The 22,023-nt window shown below is 36.2% G+C and overlaps 1 protein-coding gene across 1 annotated transcript in view; it reads right to left on the reverse strand.

Moving 5' to 3' along the window:
• LOC140755084 (protein Wnt-5b) overlaps positions 1–22,023 on the reverse strand; it is a 67,088-nt gene that overhangs the window by 39,559 nt on the left and 5,506 nt on the right. The window contains exon 2 of the mRNA XM_073090280.1: positions 18,004–18,230. Within this exon, the coding sequence (XP_072946381.1) occupies positions 18,004–18,119 (116 nt within the window). The 5' untranslated portion in view covers positions 18,120–18,230. The remainder of the gene's footprint in view (positions 1–18,003; positions 18,231–22,023) is intronic.

The raw sequence follows: 22,023 nt of genomic DNA on the forward strand, positions 1-22,023 counted from the left end.
TTCAAGCCAATATACTTATCAGCTGTTTTTCGAGTTTTGTGAATACAAACATACGGACGCTGAATGTTTATATTATATAAAGAATAACGGCAAAATTCGATAGCATTTTTGTGAAATAACTTATTTTCTTTATTGTAGCTTTGTTTTTTATCTGGTTTGATTTAATGAGTGTAACGTATCTATTATGAGTCGTTCCAACTTAAGTTCCTAAGGAAGCAACGCATTTGTGATCGAAATGCTAACACTATTGTTCTATTGATGCAACTGGGTCGAAGGATTACCATAAAATTAGCGTTATAATGTCACAATAAAATGTCACATACATCACATACATTACATTACGTATTATACGAGTATTAAAACAATATAATTATTCAAATCAAAGATATATTGTGATTTGGCCTGTTTAGTAATATGAGAATTTCTTAAACTTAAAACGTGGAGACACTTGGCTTGATTAAATCAATATTGTAATGTTAATATTGTAATGTTAAGCGAATAATGTGTTCTTTTAATTGTCCAGTCCAGTAATAAAGAGTTTGAAGGGTTGAACCCTTTGTGGTTCGACTCCGGCGGCACTCCATCGCCACACTTATTTCTGCCTAATAACATATTTTTCCGAGGGAGGGAAGTAAGTAGTATCTCAGGGAAACATATTTTTCCGAGGTGTTCCAGCTTAGTCCTCAGGGGTAGCGGCGCATCTGCCGCCGACCTCAGGTAGGAATATCTAATCTTATATGTGGTTGATTTCAGATGTCCATGGGCGGCAGTAGCCACTTACCATCACCTGTATTTAAAAAAAAAAAAAGTTAATTTCTGTAAGATATTTTTTATTAACTCAGTGTTTATATTACGTAATGAATAAATTGACGATTTATTTTTATGAAATAAAACAGAGTATTCATTTTAGTCACCATTTTTGTCGATTTATTTAATTTAACGCCTTTAACTGGTAAAATTCCTACATAATTGAACCCCATGTAAACCAACTTTTAGATGTTTCATACACATTCGACGTATCAGCAGTATTAAACAACACGGCCAAAGGTCATTCATATCGGTCCATTTGGCGAATTAATACGTAATATGAACTATACTTCCTTGCGTTAAGATGCTGTTTTTGTGAGATCTAAGTAATTAACCTGAGATACATTGGTCACAGATTATAGAATTGGTTGGGAAAACCATTGATAATATTTTTTATAGTTCCGATACTAAATTTGTGTATAGTTATGATTTTATTATTATATAATATACTAACCGACCCGGCAAACGTTATGTTGCCATATAAATAAAAAAAATGTTAAGGGTGAACAACCCTTATCACTTAGGGGTATGAAAAATAGATAGTAGCCGATTCTCAGACCTACTGAATATGCATATAAAATTTGGTGAAAATCAGTAAAGCCGTTTTGGAGGAGTACGGTAACTAACATTGTGACACGAAAATTTTATATGTAAGATTATGTACAAATCAATGCGTTATTGCGTTCATCCGTGTCAATATCGAAAATCGTTTAACTGATTTCAATGATTTTTTTGACTGTGTATGGTAATGATATTAGCTTGAAAGATATTTTTTGGACCTGATAGATAGAGCTGTCACAGTATAAGGATATAGGTATTTGTACTGTGGCGCTGTTCAGTTGTTGAGTTTAAAAAAAATTACAAAAATATGGTAAAAATATGCTGCTTGGATCTAGTGGGTATATGAGAGTAGCAATTGTACTGTTTTATCAGGACTTTCCTAGATTTTGTAACGTTTGGCCGTCAAAGGACAAGTTGCGATCCTACAAACTTGGAATTAGTTTCACACATACTTCCTCTAGACATCTAAAAAGTAAAATGACAAAATGACCAAAAATTCTTTCATTTCAATGAACTATGTGTTTGTACTTAAAACTTTTTATCCCAAGTTGTCAGAAATATCAGTCGCAGTCTCTATAGGGTGGTATTTTATCTCATCACCCGATCATTGTTATTGTGTTGTTTTTGCGCATGATCATCATCATCATCATCATCGTCATCATCATCATCATCAACATCATCATAATCATCATCATCATCATCGTCGTCGTCATCATCATCATCATCATCATCAACCCATTACTTTCCCACTGCTGGGCGGGGCTCTTCTCAGAATGAGAAGGTGGAATTGGCCTAATGCCATAGTCCACCGCGCTGGCCAAGTGCGTATTGGTAGACTACACATACCTTTGCGATTTTTTTTTATAAATCTCACAGTTATGTAGGTTTCCTCGCGATGTTTTCCTTTACCGTTTAAGCAAGTGATAATTATTTTCTAATACGCACATATTTTTGAAAATCAGATTTGCGTGCCTGGGATTTGAACCTCGGACCCCTCGTTCGAGAGGCCGAGTTTCTTAACCACTAGGCTATCATTGCCTTTTAAAACTGTAATGTGTTGACGATATATCTAATGAGTAAATAATCGTTTTTTAAATATCTTGTTCAACTTATTTTTTACATGATAGAATCGACATTGATGTCGACTGGTTTATTTGTTAAGTATTTTAATGAAAGAATAAAAATAATAAAATGGCTTACGTTTTATTACTCAAAAACAAATAACATCAAAAGCCGATATTTTCGTAATGACTTCATTCTTCAGTTTCTTCAGTTTCTTCAGTTTCTTCAGTTTCTTCTTTAGAATAAGATTGCGGTTCATTAGTCAAATCTTCCGGTCCATTTTCTTCTTTATTTCCTTCTTCAAAATTTCCTTCTTCTGCCGCAGCGCCATTTGAAGCGTCATTTACAAACTCATTCGACTTTTGTTTTTCATTATTATCTTCTTCATTTTCATTGTTATTTCCTTCACCGAATGATCCTTCTTTCTTTTCTTCCCCGGAAGCTTGATCGTCCTTATTGTCACCTGGTTGTTCTTCTGGCTCGTCATCTTTTTCTTCGCTTTCTTTTTTCATTTCTTCTTCAGACTTATCCTTATTTTCTTCATCGGTAGGTTCTTTCGGGCCCTCGTTATTAAAGTCATCGGGTTGTTGGTCTTCATTATTAAAACTATCCGGCTCCTTGTCTTGTTCGTCACTTTCTTTTTTATTTTCTTCATCAGACTTGTCTTTGTCCTCTCCAGAGTTTTCTTTTTCTGGCGATGTTTCGGTTCCAAAACCATCTACGTCAGGTTCCTGTCCAGGGAAAGCAGGGTCTGTTTCCTCTGGTTCCTTATCTTTGGAATCATTATCCTTATTGTCTCCTGGTTGCTCATCATCTCCGTATCCGTAGACATCTATTATGAAGCTGTAGCCGCTTCCTCGTTTGCTTTCCAGCTTTATAGTCGCGAAGTCTTCATCAACACCACCAGCTAAGATCCAACTCTGGCTATCCCCTCTCAAGTCCTGGATATTAATCGCCTTTATTTTCCCACCATTAAGCACCTTAATGTCAAAAGTCTCAGTCCTCTTCAGAAAGAATATTCCCATAGCGTCAAAGTTGCCATGATACAAGAGTTTGGAGTTTGAATTAAACTCTCCCACTTTCATACTCCCATCTGCTCTAATCAGTGTTGCTAAACACACGACGAATATACTTAAAATTATCGTCGAAGCCATGATTGTATCTTACTTTTTTACCTCTACGATTTGGTTTATATACGTTTGGTAATGGGAAATTAATTGGCATTATAAATATTCCCTAGTGATAAGTTGATTGTTTTTCAAATATAGACTATTAACTATTAACTTAATGTTTCAAGTAACTAATTTTATGGCCTTAACTATTATGATGAGGACAATTTGTCCTCAATAACTTTACTACACAAAATTAATTTCAAATTAACATTTCTATTTTTATTAATAATAAAAAATATTCCATACAAGCAATATTGTTTTTCTAAATATAATTTGACATTTTGATTTTGCTTTTATGCAAATTTTGTAGAAGGCACCTATTTCTGCCTAATAACAGCAGTGTTAGGCGCTGCTGTGTTCCGTTTTGAAGGGTGTGGTAAGGGAGATAGACTTTTCCGAGGCGTTCCAGCTTAGTCCTCAGGGGTAGCGGCGCATCTGTGGCCGACCTCAGATAGGAGTATCTAATCCTATCTGGGGTTGATTACAGATGTCCATGGGAAGCAGTAGCCACTTACCATCAGATGGACTGCATGCTCGTCTGCTACTCCTATATTATAAAAAAAGGTAGACAAAATCTGTAAATGCGCTTGTATTAACCAAAGCGTTTCATGCCCATATAATTTTTACTGCATCACGATTCATATAATTTGATATAAATTGCCAACAAACTATTACGTGTATATATCTTATCGTTAGTTAGTGCTATCGATAAGATCGCAGATTCGCAGATAAAATCATTCTACAATATTGTGTCACGTTAAAACTGGCAGCTTTGTGTATGTGCCAAAAAATAAAAAAGTTTTTGACAGATTAAAATAAAAACTCAAAATGGCGGGAAGTTTTCGTATAGTGATCTTTGCGTTTATGTTTACAAGTACAATTGCCGTGAGTTTGTTTCAAGGTGAACGTGTTGGAAACGATAGGTTAATTCACGAGAGTGTACACGTGAAGTTGCCGATTTATTACGTGAGATCAGAAGATGTGGCGTTTCCGAAATATAACGAAGAAAGTGACAATGTTATTACAGCAATACAAGTCATAGACAACTGGGATAATGCTGCGTCCGCAGAAATAGATTATGGCGGAGTGAGCTCGACCTTTGCCAATGTGCATTTACGAAGCTCGCCATGGAGTGGTTATAATTTTACGATACAGATCTATGGTTTCAAGTTGTTTAGTTGAAATTATTATTACATTTGTATTTTTTCTCTTTGTTTTATTTTTATTTCCTTTGTTATGATAACTACGGATTTGTAGATAAGATGGACATAAACAACAAAGAATATTCTTTGTTGTTTCCACATGTAATCTTCGATCATAATTAAGATACTATGCAAAATAGTCTTCTTTAGTCAGAACTTGTAGGATGTTGAATTATTGGTCTTGTTTACTATACCTACTACGTAATAACAACAGAGGGATTGCTGTAACGTCTAATATTAAATACTTAAATTAATACTGTTGATTTAAAGAAAGAACATTTAAGAAGTATAACTGTTGCGTTGTTGATTTTCCATTTCATCCAAAAGGAGTAAAATGCATTTTCTATTCTTATCACCTGTATGAGAAATTAGCAAATTTGTCACGAGTGTTAATTGTTGCTATTGGAAATTGAAAGGCGTTTAATTATTTGTTATGTTTTTTTCATAATGTAAGGAAATTTGAAATAATTATTATTTGAAATATCCTTATTTTATGAAAAAAATAAGACTTCCACAGATTAGAAAGAAATATTTATATGTGTTATTCCTTAAAAAATGGAATTTAGCTTAAAGTTCGGTTAGAGTTTAGTAGATAGAGCATAAATGTTTTTTATTTTATATTTTACGAATTATTAAATTAGGTATATACGGATAATTATATACGGATTATAAAGATTTTTTAAAACATACTTATAATGATATTTTTTAAACTGGATATTTGACGGTTTTTAATAAACTTTCATATAAATGGCATTAAAGGGAATAAAAAATGTTACTCTTGTCCCGAAATATAAGCATTCCGATGTAAAAGTTGAAAAACCCTGTATACATCTCGTTAGACGATAAATTTCTATCAACTACTCGCCTTCCACACTAATCACTCAGAAAATATATCTCCCCAAGACTAATAGGGTAACATTAAAATATTCATTAGGAATTTCTTAATCTCAATAAAACTGGCACCATAAATATATAAATCACGTAAAGCACCGAGAAATAAAAGGCACAGATAAAAAACGATATATTACCGCCTCAAATAAAATCTAAGTTGGGAGATATGGAGCGAACTTCTTGAATTAGTATCGCTTTTTTGGAATTTATAGAGCTGTTGATATACAATAATAGATTTTTTTTTATAATATAGGAATAGCAGACGAGCCTGCAGTCCACCTGATGGTTAGTGGCTACTGCCGCCCATGGACATTTGTAATCAACCCCAGATAGGATTAGATATTCCTACCGGAGGACTAAGCTGGAACACCTCGGAAAAGTATGTCTCCCTTACCACACCCTTCAAAACGGAACACAGCAGCGCTTAACACTGCTGTTATTAGGCAGAAATAGGTGTGGCGGTGGTGCCGCCGGAGTCGAACCACAAAGGGTTCTACCACCTTTCAAAAATAATAATAGTAAAAAAACACTATCTTAATAATATAACAGATCGGTTTAATGAAACTTATATTTATCATTTCGAACTTTTTTATATTTATACCTAACGTTAAGGCAGACGGGCTACCTAGCAGTCACCGTCGCCTATGGACATTTGCAACACCAGAGGAGTCGCCAATGTATCGCCGGCTTTGAAGGAGAGCCCTTTTTACACCCCTCTTGAAGAACCCCATGTCATAGCGCTCAGGGAGTACCTCAAGATAAACTTACTACCTAAACTTAAATATTTTTAAGCATTATATAAACTACTTACCCGGCAAACTTTGTACCGCCTCAAAATCTATTTATCAAATATATTTCATATAAAATATAGCCAATGTTACTCGTGGATAATGTAGCTTGCGAATGGTGAAAGAATTTTTAAAATCGGTCCAGTAGTTTTTGAGCCTATTCATTACAATCAAACAAACAAACAAAGTTTTCCTCTTTATAATATTAGTATAGATTAAGTCTATTACTTTAAAAAAAAGTATTGGTTTTTAAAATAGATGACATCAATTAAAACAAATTAGGTACACTTTTTCCAGTATGTAAATCAAAAAATAAAAACTCATCTAAAAAAGGAAAATAATAGACATATTACATTACACATTTTTATAAATATACAAGAACGATCTTAGAAAATTTAGCCATTAGTAGTTTAGTATACAACAATACTCTAGTATATTTATTTATTAATTTAAATATATTCCTTTATATAAAACACAAATTGTAAGCAAGTTTTGGGTGTTAACCGCTCTATGTAATTCCAAGTTCCATTCACTAGTTCAAGAGTGAGTATAATGGGCCATTATAATAGTGTAAAGTAGGCCTAATGAGGGATTGGATCAAAAGGGTGTGGGATTGGTTTTTATACGGACCGGTTTTGTTTTTTTTTATAATAATTATTCCCGATCTTTCACTGTATTCTGTATTCTCGTGTCTGGGGTTTCGTCATTTCGTATCTGAATAAAGATTTTGTTCATTTCATTCTCTTAAAATAATAATATTGATGTTGTTCTTATAACTGTTTTAATTAATACCTATGTATAAAATTAGTGTGTTACTGGCTTAATAAATTATTATTGTCACAACGTCATGATAAGTATATAGGTGCGTTTTTTTAATTTCTTTCATTTATTTTTATTTTGGTTTTGGTAGTGTATATTAATAACATTTTTGAAAACATAACGAACAATAGCGACGTGGCTTCTAATAAAAATACTATAGATTTAACTTTATTGTCATTATAATGAAAATTGTTGTTATTTGAGTTCTTATGCAAGAAAAAACCTCTAGCGGTGACCCATCCACATCCCGACCGCGGCTGGTGTTGAATAACTTTGCGAGCCAGATATACGAATATCGGGTGCTCGATTCTTTTGTGTAATCTACCTGATGACCATGAAGGTAGAACTGCTAGAAAAATCTTCTATGGTTCGACTCCGGCGGTACCACCGCCACACCTATTTCTGCCTTATAACAGCAGTGTTAAGCGCTGCTGTGTTCTGGTTTGAAAGGTGAGGTAAGGGATACGTACTTACCTATCAGAGGCATTCCAGCTTAGTCCTCAGGGGAAGTGTTATAGGGGGTTGCTTACAGAAGTCCATGAGCGGCAGTAGCCACTTACCATCAGGTGGACTGCATGCTCGTCAGCTACTCCAATATTATAAAGAAAGTTTGTTACAGATGTCCACGAGCGGCAGTTACAGTCCACATACAATAAGGTGGACTGCATGCTTGTTTACTAATTCATTATTTTAAACAGAAATAATAATTTGGGAGATCGCCTAATACGCCACGTCCAAACGAACGAAACCTCTGACTTATCTATTTGAGACGGCAATGTAATCAATTATTGTACACCAACATTATAAACGTATTCGTAGAAATTTTATTGTAGGTTTAATTCTGATTTAGTTTATTCAATCGGTAGAGCAGTGTTACTCAAACTTTTTCATGACACGAACCCCTTAGTATGTGAAAAAGTTCCCCTACCCCCCTTGGTTTTAATATTGTACTTTATTATGTTAGAAATATGAAATACTTCACAATATTTTATAAATTTTAAGATTAGGTTTTAGTTAAATACACAATGATAAGGTACGATAAGGTATTGGTTAAAACATCTTATTACATAGATTACATTGCCAAACGCGTTTGATTAAATTTAGTAAAATTGAAATTTTAAACTTAAATACACTTATACACTTCAATAACTTTGAAGTTGATATACTTATTTCTTTATTTTCTACAGAAGATGCCATGATTTGATGATCCCGCTGGAAAGCCATGATTTCATGATCCCCTTATGGCGGCATCGTGACCCCCCAGAGGATCGCGACTCGCGACACACTTTGAAAACCACTGCAGTATCCTATCAGTCACAGATAGAACGTCCATGTTTTTTTAAAACGACGATAACACGTCATAATGTCTAATCGTAATCAGATTAACGTTGAAATAATTTTATCTGTTTTGGATATATTTAATTAGTTTTGGAGGTATTTTCTTTGGTTATAATGGACATAAGTTCGTTCCGACGTGTACAAAATGTAATATAATATGAGAAGTTACATATTGTTGTTCTATCTTGGTTCGTGTTTTTGTCAAGATTGGTATGACAGTGCTGTTAGGTTGAATGATGATAGCCAAAACGGTACTGAAGTGATGAACGGAGCGCTGAGAGAGGTGGTCAAGAAATATTATTGTTCGGCTGATAATATACGAGGTGAGTAATGATATAAATAATTTGTCATATTTTTTAAATTATTTCTTCACTATTACATAGATTTGTTAAATTATTGAATTATACATGTTAAGTGGCACTAGACTTATGAATGACGACATCTTGCCAAACATCACAAGTAAATCATCAATAAGTAGTACCGTTTTGATATTATTTTCACATTATAGAAAGACAAGCCCACTGAATTTCTTACCAAATCTTCTCACGTCGTTCCGATCCTGTAGAAGAATAAATAGTAGTAGTATATATAGTAATACTATGGTAATAAATATATTTTCATTTCATTTAACATAGCATGATTTTCTTGTAGTGAGTTTTACCTGTAGTCCGCCTCGCTTACCAATTGCGAATTGGTTGAATTCATCTTTGAGACTTTCCTTTATTTATTTTTTTTAGCTATTTTCTTTCAACCAGAGCAATTTATACTCCTTTCTAATTAAGGGTTTGATTCGCTGGGCAGTATATAAATGTAACATATATACATATCCGAGGCATTCCAGCTTAGTCCTCAGGGGCAGCGGCATATCTGCGGTCGACCTCACGAAGGAATATCGAATCCTATCTGGGGTTGATTACAAATGTCCATGGGCGCCAGTAGTCACTTACTATCAAGTGGACTGCATGCGGTCTGCTACTCCTATATTAATTAAAAAATCTTTCCTACTAGATACATATGACGTAGAACTTTTGCAGCCATCGAATTATCTCAAATTTAATGCGTATTTATTAATTACTTTTTGCATCGTCATTCAATGTTTGTATGAATGCGATTGCGTCGTATAACACAATTGTATTACTTAACGATATTAGCTAATTATATCATATACCTACGGAATATCATTAGGTCGAAAATGGCTCGAATTGCTTCGAGAAAATCGATCGAAAATCGATAATGGTACGGCCGTGCCGCTTTTTTTTTGCTCGACTTGGCACTGCCGTGCCTCCAGATTTGTTTACGGTATTTGACTGATATTTTGTTATCAAATAAAAATTTGAACTGAGCAGTGATAGCCTAGTGTCCGATCGAGGGGTTCGAGGTTGCAATCCCCGGCATGGACTCCTGACTTCTTTAATTATATGCTTATTAGAAATTAATTATCACTTGCTATAACGGCGAAAGGAAAATGCGAGTGTCGTGAGGAAACTGACATCTTATATATAAAATTCTCGTGTCACAATGTTAGTTACCATACTCCTCCGAAACGGCTTTACCGATTTTCACCAAATTTTATATGCATATTCAGTAGGTCTGAGAATCGGCTACTATCTATTTTTCATATCCCTAAGTGATGAGGGTTGTTCACCCTGAATTTTTTTTTATTTATATGACAACACAACGTTTGCCGGGTCAGCTAGTAATAATAGTAATATATGTACACGCAATTTTATGGCTAATCATAAACTTTAAATATATTTTTTACCTAAATCAATGAAATAATTTTGGTTTCGTTTTATAATAGAACAAATACAAAAACAAGTTACATTTATTTATAAAATTATATAACAGTAAATATTTTAATTGAATTTGCAAAAATATAAAATCTGTATTATATCGCGATATAGCTATTAGCCCTTGTATTATCTAGTTAATTATCAATTTTTATCTAAACAAATGAATTTTGTCTATTTTTTATCAGCATTTTAGTCAAAATAGGTAGATACACATGTATTTAAAATAGTCACAATATAATAAGTATGTATTAAAAACTTGAATTAAAATTATGTAGAGTTCTATTGACATTTTAAAAATTTAATTTTAAATATTTTGGTTAATTGCCGACATTGGCTTAATAAACACTTTTTTGATTTAGCTCCACATTTTGTAAAGTTAAGCAACCATATGTGTGGTTGCTGATGGGTGACCGCTAGTGGTAAGACATGCACGATTCCGTGCTACGAAAGGCAAGTAAACGGCTTTGATGGGAAAAGCTCTCTTCCTAGTGAAATTAACATGTGAATTAGAGCCAATGAATGGATAGAAGCATTTTCAGGATTCCGTACCCAAAAAGCAAAAACGGGACCCTTTTGCTAAGCCTTCGCTGTCAATTTTACTGAATCTCTTGAACGTTGTTACAAATTGAGATGTTTACAATCTATTGTAAACATACTTCTACGATAAAAGATATAAAAAATGAAAATAAATTTGGTGGTACGGAACCTCCGCGAGCGAGTTCGACTCGCACTTGACCAATAATTTATGTACCGTTGTTGCTATGCTGTGATGTTTATTTAGGTTTGTATCATTATACGCTGTTATCTTAATGAGTTTTTCAATTTGACACAGAAAGTCTAAAATTTTCGGATTAAAAAGTAGAGAACTCCGGGATCTCCGATGGAACACAACCGGAGTCCTCCAAGCGCGATGCCCCTATCGGGCCAGAGCCCGATAACGGCATCGCGCTTGGAGGACAGCGTAAACTGTCCCTCAGTATCTGTACTGGGGCAGCGTAAACTGCTCCCCCAGTACAGATACTGGGGGAGCAGTTTACGCTACTCCATACCTGATGTTTACGACGGTATGCGGCCACACACCGCCGTCCTTCCCGGGGTTGCTTGTTGGACGGTTTGAGCTCCCACTCTTGCCGCCCGCAACCCCGGAAGCCCCCTTTTAGTCGCCTCTTACGACAGGCAGGGGATACCGTAACCCTATTCTAGTCCCGGGACTACAGGGACAACATGAACGTTACCTACGATGAAGTCTTTTTCATAATAATATAAAAGTAACAGACGAGTATTCAGTCCACCTGATGGTAAGTGGCTACTGCCGCTCATAGACATCTGTAATCAATCCCAGATAAGATTGGATTCCTACCTGAGGTCGGCCACCGGGAAGCGCCGCCACCCCTGAAGACTAAGCCGGAACGTCCCGGAAAATGTTTCCCTTACTAAACCCTTCAAACCAGAACACAGCAGCGCCTAAAACTGCTGTTGTTAGGCAGAAATAGGTGTGGCGGTGGTGCCGCCGGAGTCGAACCACAACGGGTTCTACCACCTTTAAATAACTATAGGATTTTTAATATATTTATGTTACTATAACGTAACAGTACAATTTTAATATATTTTAATCCACAGACGAGAAAACAATTTTATACGGGGCCAAATCATGGAGGTTTCCGGTACAAGACGTGAACCTAACCCTGAAATACCCGTCCACGAATGTAAGTCAATAATTTATTGCGACTGATTAAGACTTAATAACAATGATTTATAGTTCCGATTATATTAAATGTTTTGTTAATGTCAACACGTGTAAGTAGTATTAACTAAATAATAATAATAATTTAAGTAAGTAGTTATAAGAAGCAGTGATAGCCTATTGGTTAAGAAACTCGGCTTCTTAATCGAGGAGTCCGAGGTTCAAATACCACGCACCTCAGAATTTTCAAAGTTATGTGTGTATGAGAAATTAATTATCACTTGCTTAAAACGGTGAAGGAAATCAACGTGAGGATACCCGCATACCTGAGAACTAAAAAAAAAAAGAGTTTTGAAAGTATGTGAAATCTTTCAATACGCACGGCCAGCGCGGTTGACTATGGCCTAATCCTTCTCATTCTGAGAGGAGACCCGTGCCCAGCAGTGGGACAGTAATGGGTTGATGATGCAGTAGTATGATTGGGGGGAGGCCTCCCAAACTAATAAGTGGCAGGAGAGGATTCCCTTTATTCCAGTAAAGTGGAGAGGGTGTAAAGTACTTAATACTCATAAATCTGGTAGGAAACGCCATAAAATCATTTCTTTAAGATTGATGAAACAAATGTTTGTACAGTCCATCTGATGATAAGACACTGTCAGTTGTCATTTGTCACCCATAGACATATAAACTAAATTTTGAAGCAGTCGGATTTTTTTGTTTATAAAAATTCTAGTTTGAAACAAGTATTGTATTTTATGTAAACATTGATCTAGCATTGACTTTTCTCAGCCAGAAAACGAAGCTGAGGAAGGCGACTACGTGATTACTGGTGTCCTGGTCATGCTATACATAGACGGGTCTCAAAGCTCGGGGTACGTCACCAGCGGAGGCCTTTTTAGGGTATGATCTCTTGCATTAGACAAGTATTTCGCTAAGTTCCTAACGTCCTTTTGTGGTCAATATAAGGCTGTTTGTCCACCGCCACCGTCACCGAGCCGATACCGCGAACGAGATTATTTCAGGCCGATTTTAATATGACATGACGGCGATAGTTTGTCCACCGCGACCGATATCGGCGGTTTATTTTGTTCCAGCTGTCACGCGTGTGACGGCTGTGTATGGACAATTTCCAATGTGTTCTACATTGCCGGCACATCGGCCTGACAAAATCTCGGTGCCGATCTAGCGGTCACGCCGATCTACTCGATATATCGGCGGCCGGGATGATGGTGCTTGGGTGATGGACGTGCGGTGGACAAGCGGCTATAGGAAATGTGTGTACGCTACTTCGGCGCCGTCATTAATTATTTCTCGGTATCGGCTCGGTGAAGGTGGCGGTGGAAAAACGGCGTTAGTCTTTCTCAAGGACATTGACGCTTTCTTGTGGGGTCTGGAGGTTTAGAGAGGGTAAAGAAAATTGGGGTTATTCAAAACATTTTCTGGGACGATTAGATAGTTGATTTTCTTTTTCTGTATTTTATATGTGTGCGCGTGTGTGTGCGTGCATGCATGTGTGTGCGTGTGTTTAATGTGGCAGAATCATTTGTGATGGGAAATTGGAGGTCTATTTCTGTCGAATAAGAGCAGTGTTAAACGCTGCTGTGTTCCGCTTTAAAGGAAGGCAGGGGAGACGTACTTATCTGAGGCGTGCCAACTTAGTCCTCAGGGGTAGCAACGCAACTTTGGCCGACATCCTAATCTTATATAGGGTTGATTACAGATGTCCATGCGCGGCAGTAGCCACTTACCATCAAGACTGCATGCTCGTTTGATACTTCAAAAATAAAAAACACGCTCCACATTCTCGCGAGAATCTTGCGAGAATCTCGCGAGAACGCGAGAAAACCCCGTTTCGTATAGGCTCCACATTCTCGTTTCTCGTGCTTTTCTCGCATTCTCGCGAGAATGTGAAGCGGGCTTAACATTGTGGCATAACGTGATGTGGGCTACCGTCTCATAAAAAAAAATATTGTATTCAAACAACCTGATTACCTCATTACTATTGATTATTTATCAATTGAAGACGATACGATCTGTAAGCATTATATCAATGACAATTTAGATTAAAAAATGCAGTAAATACTTTATTTCTGGATTTTTTTATTTGAAAACAATTTTATTATGATAGCTATAATCTAATTCTGAGATTTTCGCTACTATCTACATGATATACTCATATCTACATTTCACATATATGTGATTTAAAATTAAAGCATTTTTTTTACCCGACTATAGTTTTTCGAGCTTATGTAATTATGTATGTATGTAAAACGGAATAGGGGTGACGGCCTTAAACATTAAGGTGTCGCTGGATCAACCTATTTCTAAATATATATAACTCAAAGGTGACTGACTGACAAAGTGATCTATCAACGCACAGCCCAAACCACTGGACGGATCTGGTTGAAATTTGGCATGCAGGTAGATGTTATGATGTAGGCATCCGCTAAGAAAGGATTTTGATCAATTCTACCCCCAAGGGCATAAAATAAAAGGGCAAAAGCTCTTTTTATAATATAGGGGTAGGTACGAGCATGCAGTCCACCTGATGGTGAGTTGCTACTGCCGCCCGTAGACATCTGTAATCAACCCCAGATAAGATTAGTTTCCTACTTGAGATCGGCCACCGATGCGCCGCTACCCTGAGGACTAGCTGGAATACCTCGGAAAAGTATGTTTCCTTTACTTCAAATTTCATGTTATCTCTATATTTAGGAGTTTGTATTTGTTTCTAAAATGGGTATTGTCTATATTGCATGCAAGAATGAACGAAAGATAGAGAGGAGGAGAAAGAAGGAGACGGGAGATCTGCGAAGGATGTGAAAAAAGGAAGACGAAGTTAAGCATTTGCGCATCCGATACAGAAAAAAACAGAGATTGAAAGCCCAAGAAAGTTTTTTTTTTTCATCGCTAATCCTACATACAATTTAAATCTCATGTCATCAACTATATTTTCTTTAATTTGCAGGATCAGATAAGCATGACGTTCATCATACGCAGCATCACCCGTCTCTCTTACCAGTTCTGGTTGTACGGAGTGAGCAAACCAAGCATCAACATATCTGAATTTAGTTGGCAACAGAAATTGTGTTGACTATTCCGTGTAAATAAGTTTAAAGTTGTTGTAAGCATTCCGGGAAATTTAAATAAATTGATTAGCTTATGTGTTATTGTAAGATAGATCTTGCTTTTTTGTCCTACTGCTTGGCTAGGTAAAAAAACAAAAGAAAGAAAAACAAAACAAAAAGAGAAAGAGGAGCGCAAAAAACAAAAGAAAGAAAAAACAAAAAAATAAAAGGAGAGAAGAGCGTACGCCAACGAGTTGCAAAAATAAGAAGTTATCACTTTAATATATTTTTATGTTATAAATGTACCAAACGAGTCTGTATAACTTTTAACATACCTGTGTAATCAAATCTAGATAGGATAAAAGTGTTGAGGTCGACCACAGGTGCAATGCTATGACTAAGACTGAAGGCTAAGATGGAACGCTTCTTTTAAGTTCTTTAAACTCTTAAAAAAACACAACAGCTCTTAACACTGTTGTTATAAGACGGAGATAGTTATGATGATGGTATTACCGGAGTCGACCCACGAAGCTTTCTACCACCTTTATAGATATGAGATTACAGGTTAGTGATATGTTGGATTTTATAAAATAAGGTGGTAGAACCCTTTGCAGTTCGACTCCGGCGGCACCACCACTACACCTATTTCTGCCTCATAACAGCAGTGTTGAGCGCTGCTGTGTTCTGGTTTGAAGGGTGTGGTAAGACATACTTTTCCAGGGCGTTCCAGCTTAGTCCTCAGGGGAAGCGGCGCATCTATGGCCGACCTCATGTAGGAATATCTAATCCTTTTTGGGTGTTGATTGCATACGTCCATGGGCGGCAGTAGCCACTTACCATCAGGTGGACTGCATGCTTGTCAGCTACTCCTATATTATAAAAAATAAGGGCTCTGATAACGTTTAAAGACAGCTATCTAATGACAAGAACCGGGACCGCCGACTTAATTTTCCCTCCGATGCACGGAAGCACATGTTTGGCCTTCAACAATCTTTTTTTTTTTTTTTTTTTTTTTATAATATGAGAGTAGCAGACGAGCATGCAGTCCACCTGATGGTAAGTGACTACTGCCGCCCATGGACATCTGTAATCAACCCCAGATAGGATTAGATATTCCTACCTGAGGTCGGCCACAGATGCTCCGCTACCCCTGGGGACTAAGCTGGAACGCCTCGGAAAAGTCTATCTCCCTTACCACACCCTTCAAACCGGAACACAGCTGCGCCTAACACTGCTGTTATTAGGTAGAAATAGGTGTGGCGGTGGTGCCGCCGGAGTCGAACCACAAAGGGTTCTACCACCTTCAAAATCTTCTTACATTGCTTAAATTTGTAGATTCGATAGATGACAGTTATAATATGTATGTGGTATTAAAATCTACACAAACTACGGGATTCCTAAAAATAAAAGGATTTTAGTAATAAAAGTTTCAAATTGGCATCAAGTCCTCTTGATTTTTGCCTTGGTACTGATGAAAAGTGTGCAAATATCATCAAAAATTCAATTCAATACACGAACCAAATCCCCAGGCCTTACTACTCCTGTTAAGGTGGGTACTGACTGGGGTTAAATGTAATGCAACTATTCGGAATTCAGTTTTGAGCATTACATTAGAGTGACGGACTAGAGCGAATTTCTATTCACTTAAGTTTTTACTCTCTGTAACAGAGCGAATTTAAATTTATTTTACAATTTTTTAAACACAGTCTGACACGATCACACAGCTAGGAACATATTGGTCGGATCGTACTGTGTAGTTCTGAAAGAGCTTCGTACTTTACTTAGATTATAATTATTATACAACTTTAATTATATAATTATAAAAACCGTATATTAACTTTATTACATTGAACCCAATCAAAAAAGTTTGAGTTGTACGATAACTTTATGTTTTCTGAGATGACATTCAAATTTGTAACATTGTAAGTGTAACCTACATTACATGTGTAGTCAGTCAGTACCCAGCTTTAGTATTCCTAGCCACCTGAGCCCGTCTAGACCCGTAATAAAACTGACGCCCCTTGATCAATAGGCACGTCAAAGTTGGAATAAATGTGGTACAGCGAAACAAGATGGAAATGTCTAGGGTATTAGATAAATAGATTTGTCTAGTACTACAGATTGTAACGAAAAAGTAACGTTACGTACGAGTATGAAATACATATATTTAACACTTTATTTTGTATGATGAATTGGAATGAATTGATGATGAAAGAATTACAAGTTCAAAACATTTTTTTGTCATGCAATTTTTATATATTTTCATGAAATTTAAGTAGCAAACGCGCATGAAATTCATGAAAATTGGTTAGTGTCGCTAATAGAATACAAATTTGCTTTTTTTATATTTTACACGCGACTAGCGTGGCAGAGTGGTCACATACCGATCCCCAGAGGGTTCCGGGTTCGATCCCTGGGCGGTTAGTTCTGAGTCTGGATAATTGTATATTCGTCTTTGTGTGTGTCCATGGCACCCACGACACAGAATTCTAGTATGGGGCTGTGGGTTTAGGAAGCGTCTTTTTATGAGTTTTCCATATTGTAAATAAGATATTACCATAATAATTATACTTTAATAACTAAAAACCACGCTTAAATCGCACAAGGAAAATCGTTCATCCTGATTATCTAACGATCCTAATGAAGAGAATGGGATAAAATTATTAAAATTGTGTATTGTCATCGGTTCTTGATAATTGTTCACAATGTTATATTAATCGGACCGTTCAAAGTGGGTAAAAATCGAGTTCAAAGATTCCGTTATATACATACAGGTCAAGCTAATAAAAGCGTGGTAATAATAACAAAATATACTCACAACCAGCTTCCATTAGTCCAGGGTTCTCTTCGTTTCCTCGTGGTGTTGGTGTCAGCGAGTATCCACACGAGCGCCGCCAGGAGTATCAGGAACCGGAAGACGGTGTTTGACGCCATTTTGTTTAGCACACGAAATGGCCGACTGGTCACATTATTTACGTTTCTGTTTCACATTTTGTTTTTTTTTGGGGTTTTTAGTGAAGATTTAGGTCATTTTGGTTTAACTAACTGTGTAAAAGTAAAGCATTTAATAAAAAATTGCGAATATATCAGGACTAGCTGACCCGGCACACTTTGTACCGCCTCAAAATCTATTTATGAAATATATTTCATATAAAATATAGCCTATGTTACTCGTGGATAATGTAGCTTTCGAATGGTGAAAGAATTTTTAAAATCGCTCCAGTAGTTTTTGAGCCTATTCATTACAACCAAACAAACAAACAATGTTTTCCTCTTTATAATATTAGTGTAAATATGGTTTGGTATGTAGTGTTTTATTAAAATTATGTTGCATTATTGTGACGGGTATATTAAGCATTCCATTTTAGTTCTCAAAAGCTCTAACTCTTCTCTATTCGATAAAACGTATGTATGAAACATAGATTTGGTACGTCAAGTCCTACTTGATTTTATAAAAATAGTCGAGCCTTAAAAAATAGTGTCTATATAATGCATCTAGTTCTTAGACTACACACTATTACGATTTAAAAGATCAAGAAAGAAGAAAGAAGAAAGACTTAGAAGAAAAGAAGTAAGGAAGGGTGGTAAGATGAGACTATAATACGAACATTTCAAATTAGTCCTTAACCGAATCTGTAGCAAATCACAGAAGCACAACTTTGTCCATTAGAGCGATAGCCACTCAACCATCAGTTGATGTCAGACTGATGTGTGTTTTCTATTTTAATTTTATAAAAAGCAAATATACGCTAGGTATATAGGCAGGGCCGGGTTTAGAGGTCTAGAGGCCTTGGGGCAACAAAGGAGTGGACGCCCCCTGGCCCAAAATTATTTTCCGAATAAAATGAGCAATTTTTTCAGTTGAGTTTTTCAATAAATATTTTATTGTGAAACGCAGGTATATTAAGCATTCCATATTAGTTCTCAAAAGCACTGACTCTTCTCTATTCGATATAACGTATGTATGAAACATAGATTTTGTACGTCAAGTCCTACCTGATTTTATAAAAATAGTCGAGCCTTAAAAAATAGTGTCTATATAATGCACCTATTTCTTAGACTACACACTATTACGATTTAAATTTTACACACTAATAACACTAGTATATATATGTATAGTGTTTACTAGTCGGAATTAAAAAAAAACCGACGTCTCTATTGTTGGGGCCCCTCTGTTGTGGAGGCCCCGGGACTGCCGCCCCGGTTGCCCTCCCTTAAATCCGGCCCTGTATATAGGTCCAATTTTCTTCGTTCTCTATAAATACTAGTATTCATATCTTAATAAGATATTAACTGACTTCCACTTAAATTATACAAATCGTACAACCTTAGTAGATCGTATCACTACATTTCCAATTGCAACTAATCTAATAATTAATCAACGTCAAAAACCATTAATTTGCTCCAGAAATAAAATCCACTACCATCGGATCATGTATAGATATTTATGCAAATCTACTCGTATATACTATCTGATCAAGGAAAAGATGGTTTAATTTTTAATGAACGGAAGTGCAATATATTAATCCAATTTATTTATCGGATCTTAATAAAAAGGCAGTGATAGCCTAGTGGTTAAGAAACTCAGGCTCTCGATCGAGAGGTCCGAGGTACAAATCCCAGGCACGCACCTCTGATTTTTCTAAATGATGTGCGTATTAGAAATTAATTATCACTTGTTAAAAACGGTGAGGACATCGTGAGGAAACCTGCATACCAGCAAGATTTAGAAAAAAAAATCTCAAAGGCATGTGAAGTCTACCAATACGCACTTGGCCAGCGCGGTGGACTATGGTCTAATCCTTCTCATTCTGAGAGGAGACCCGTGCCCAGCAGTGGGACGATAAAGTGTAGATTCACTGCACACACTTGAGATTTTTTCAGATGCAATTTAGGTATTCATCAAATTGTCGTCCTTAAATAAATTGTCCCACTGCTGTTAAAGCCCACTGCTGGGCACGGGTCTTATTAGAGAGATTGACCAAAGTTCAGCACTAGTCGAGTGCGGATTAGTAGGCTTCACATGCCTTTGAGATTTGTTTCAGAACTCCCAGGCATGTAGGAATGTAATTAATAATTATGTAGTGCAATTTAATTATGAGATCATGGTCATTCATTACTGTCCCACAGGTGGGCACGGGTCTCCTCTCAGGGTGAGAGAGTAGGCTGTGCTAGTGTCCACCGCGCTGGTCAGTGGACTTCACTCACTTTTGTGTATTTTTCAGAACTTTAAATTATTATATTGTCGTCACTTATTACTGTCCCCCCCTTTGCGTATTTTTCAGAACTTTAAATTATGAGATTGTCGTCACATACTACTGTCCCACTGCTGGGCACGGGTCTCCTCAGAGTGAGAGTATAGGCTGTAGTCCACTGCACTGGTTACTGTAGATTGGTAGACTTCACATGTTGATAACTTTTCACAAAAAACATTCAGTCAATTTGGTTTGCTCACGATGTTATTTCACCGTTAAAGAGAATATTTTTATTTTTTAACATACACGTGTATCAATTCTTTAAATAATACTTTAAATAATAATACTAATACATCAAATCCCAGGCATGCATATCTGATGGGGGTAATATTTTTCTAGCATGTTTTATGTATGTATATAAGTATGTAATGTATAGCGTATGTATGTATATACGTATGAAATACATACGCTGGAAAAACATTACTGCCTACAAAGACAAATCAGATGTACATGCCAGGGATTAGAACCTAAGCCCTCCAAACTCCGCTGTTGTACCACTAAGATATTGCTTCATTTATTCCAGTCTGATATTAAGACGATATCTTAACAAACCCCAATATTAATTAAAACAGTCCTACCATATCTTCAATAGCAATCTTGGCCAATCAAAACATGTCTAAAGTAATTAAGACGGAGAAATATAACATTGCTAAGTTAATTGATATATCTTCTGGATTTTAATGGATTGCAGTAAGAAATGTATTTAAATATACTGCAAATATTTTCTATGGGTAACTTGAGGCGTTAGAATTTAGTCCTATAAGAACTAAATAGCAATGCTTATAATAGGTTACTTGACTAAGTGCAAAACTTAAGTAAAACCCTTTGTAGTTCGTCTCCGGCGGCACCAGCGCCACAACAATCTGCCTAATAACAGTAGTGTTAAGCGCTGCTGTTTTCTGGTTTGAAAGTGGTATGGGAGACATGTTTTTCTGAGGCATTTCTGCTTAGTCCTCAAGGGTAGCGGCGCATCTGTGGTCGATGTGGTAAGAAACTAATCTTATCTGGGGTTGATTACAGATGTCCATGGGCGGCAATAGCCACTTAGTATCAGGTGGACTGCATGATAGCAGATGAGTCTGCGATTTTAATATTATGTAAAAAAGGGGTTATGACAGGACTAATCCTGTAAGACCTAAATAGCAATGTTTTTAATCGGATTCTTCATCTTTAAATTTAGTTTTTATTACAGTTTTTTTTTTAAATTTGAACCTGACGATGAAGCAGGCGTGCTACCTGATGAAAAGTAGTTAACGTCGTCTATAGACATTTGCAACCCCAGAGGAGTCGCCAATGCATCGCCGGCTTTGAAGGATAGATCTTTTTGCACCTTTTTTGAAGAGCCCCATGTCATGATATTTATGGACTGCGGTAACTAGTCTATAATACCTATAGGATTAAACTTTTTCAGTGAAAACAGTATTAACATTGGTTCAGCGTACAAATAATAACAGACCATAAACACGGGTGATATATATTTTTTTGCAATAAGCAAGGAAAATAAGCAAAATGTTCGATTTTATTAACTTTGTTCCGAATTTTGGATGGTTTAATTTTATATCCCTTTGTCTATAATTTAAATG

The sequence above is a fragment of the Epargyreus clarus genome, unplaced genomic scaffold (genome assembly GCF_041222505.1).
Source record: "Epargyreus clarus isolate Ecla_fem2 unplaced genomic scaffold, WU_Ecla_fem_2.2 ptg000032l, whole genome shotgun sequence".
NCBI classification, from domain to species: Eukaryota; Metazoa; Arthropoda; class Insecta; order Lepidoptera; family Hesperiidae; genus Epargyreus; species Epargyreus clarus.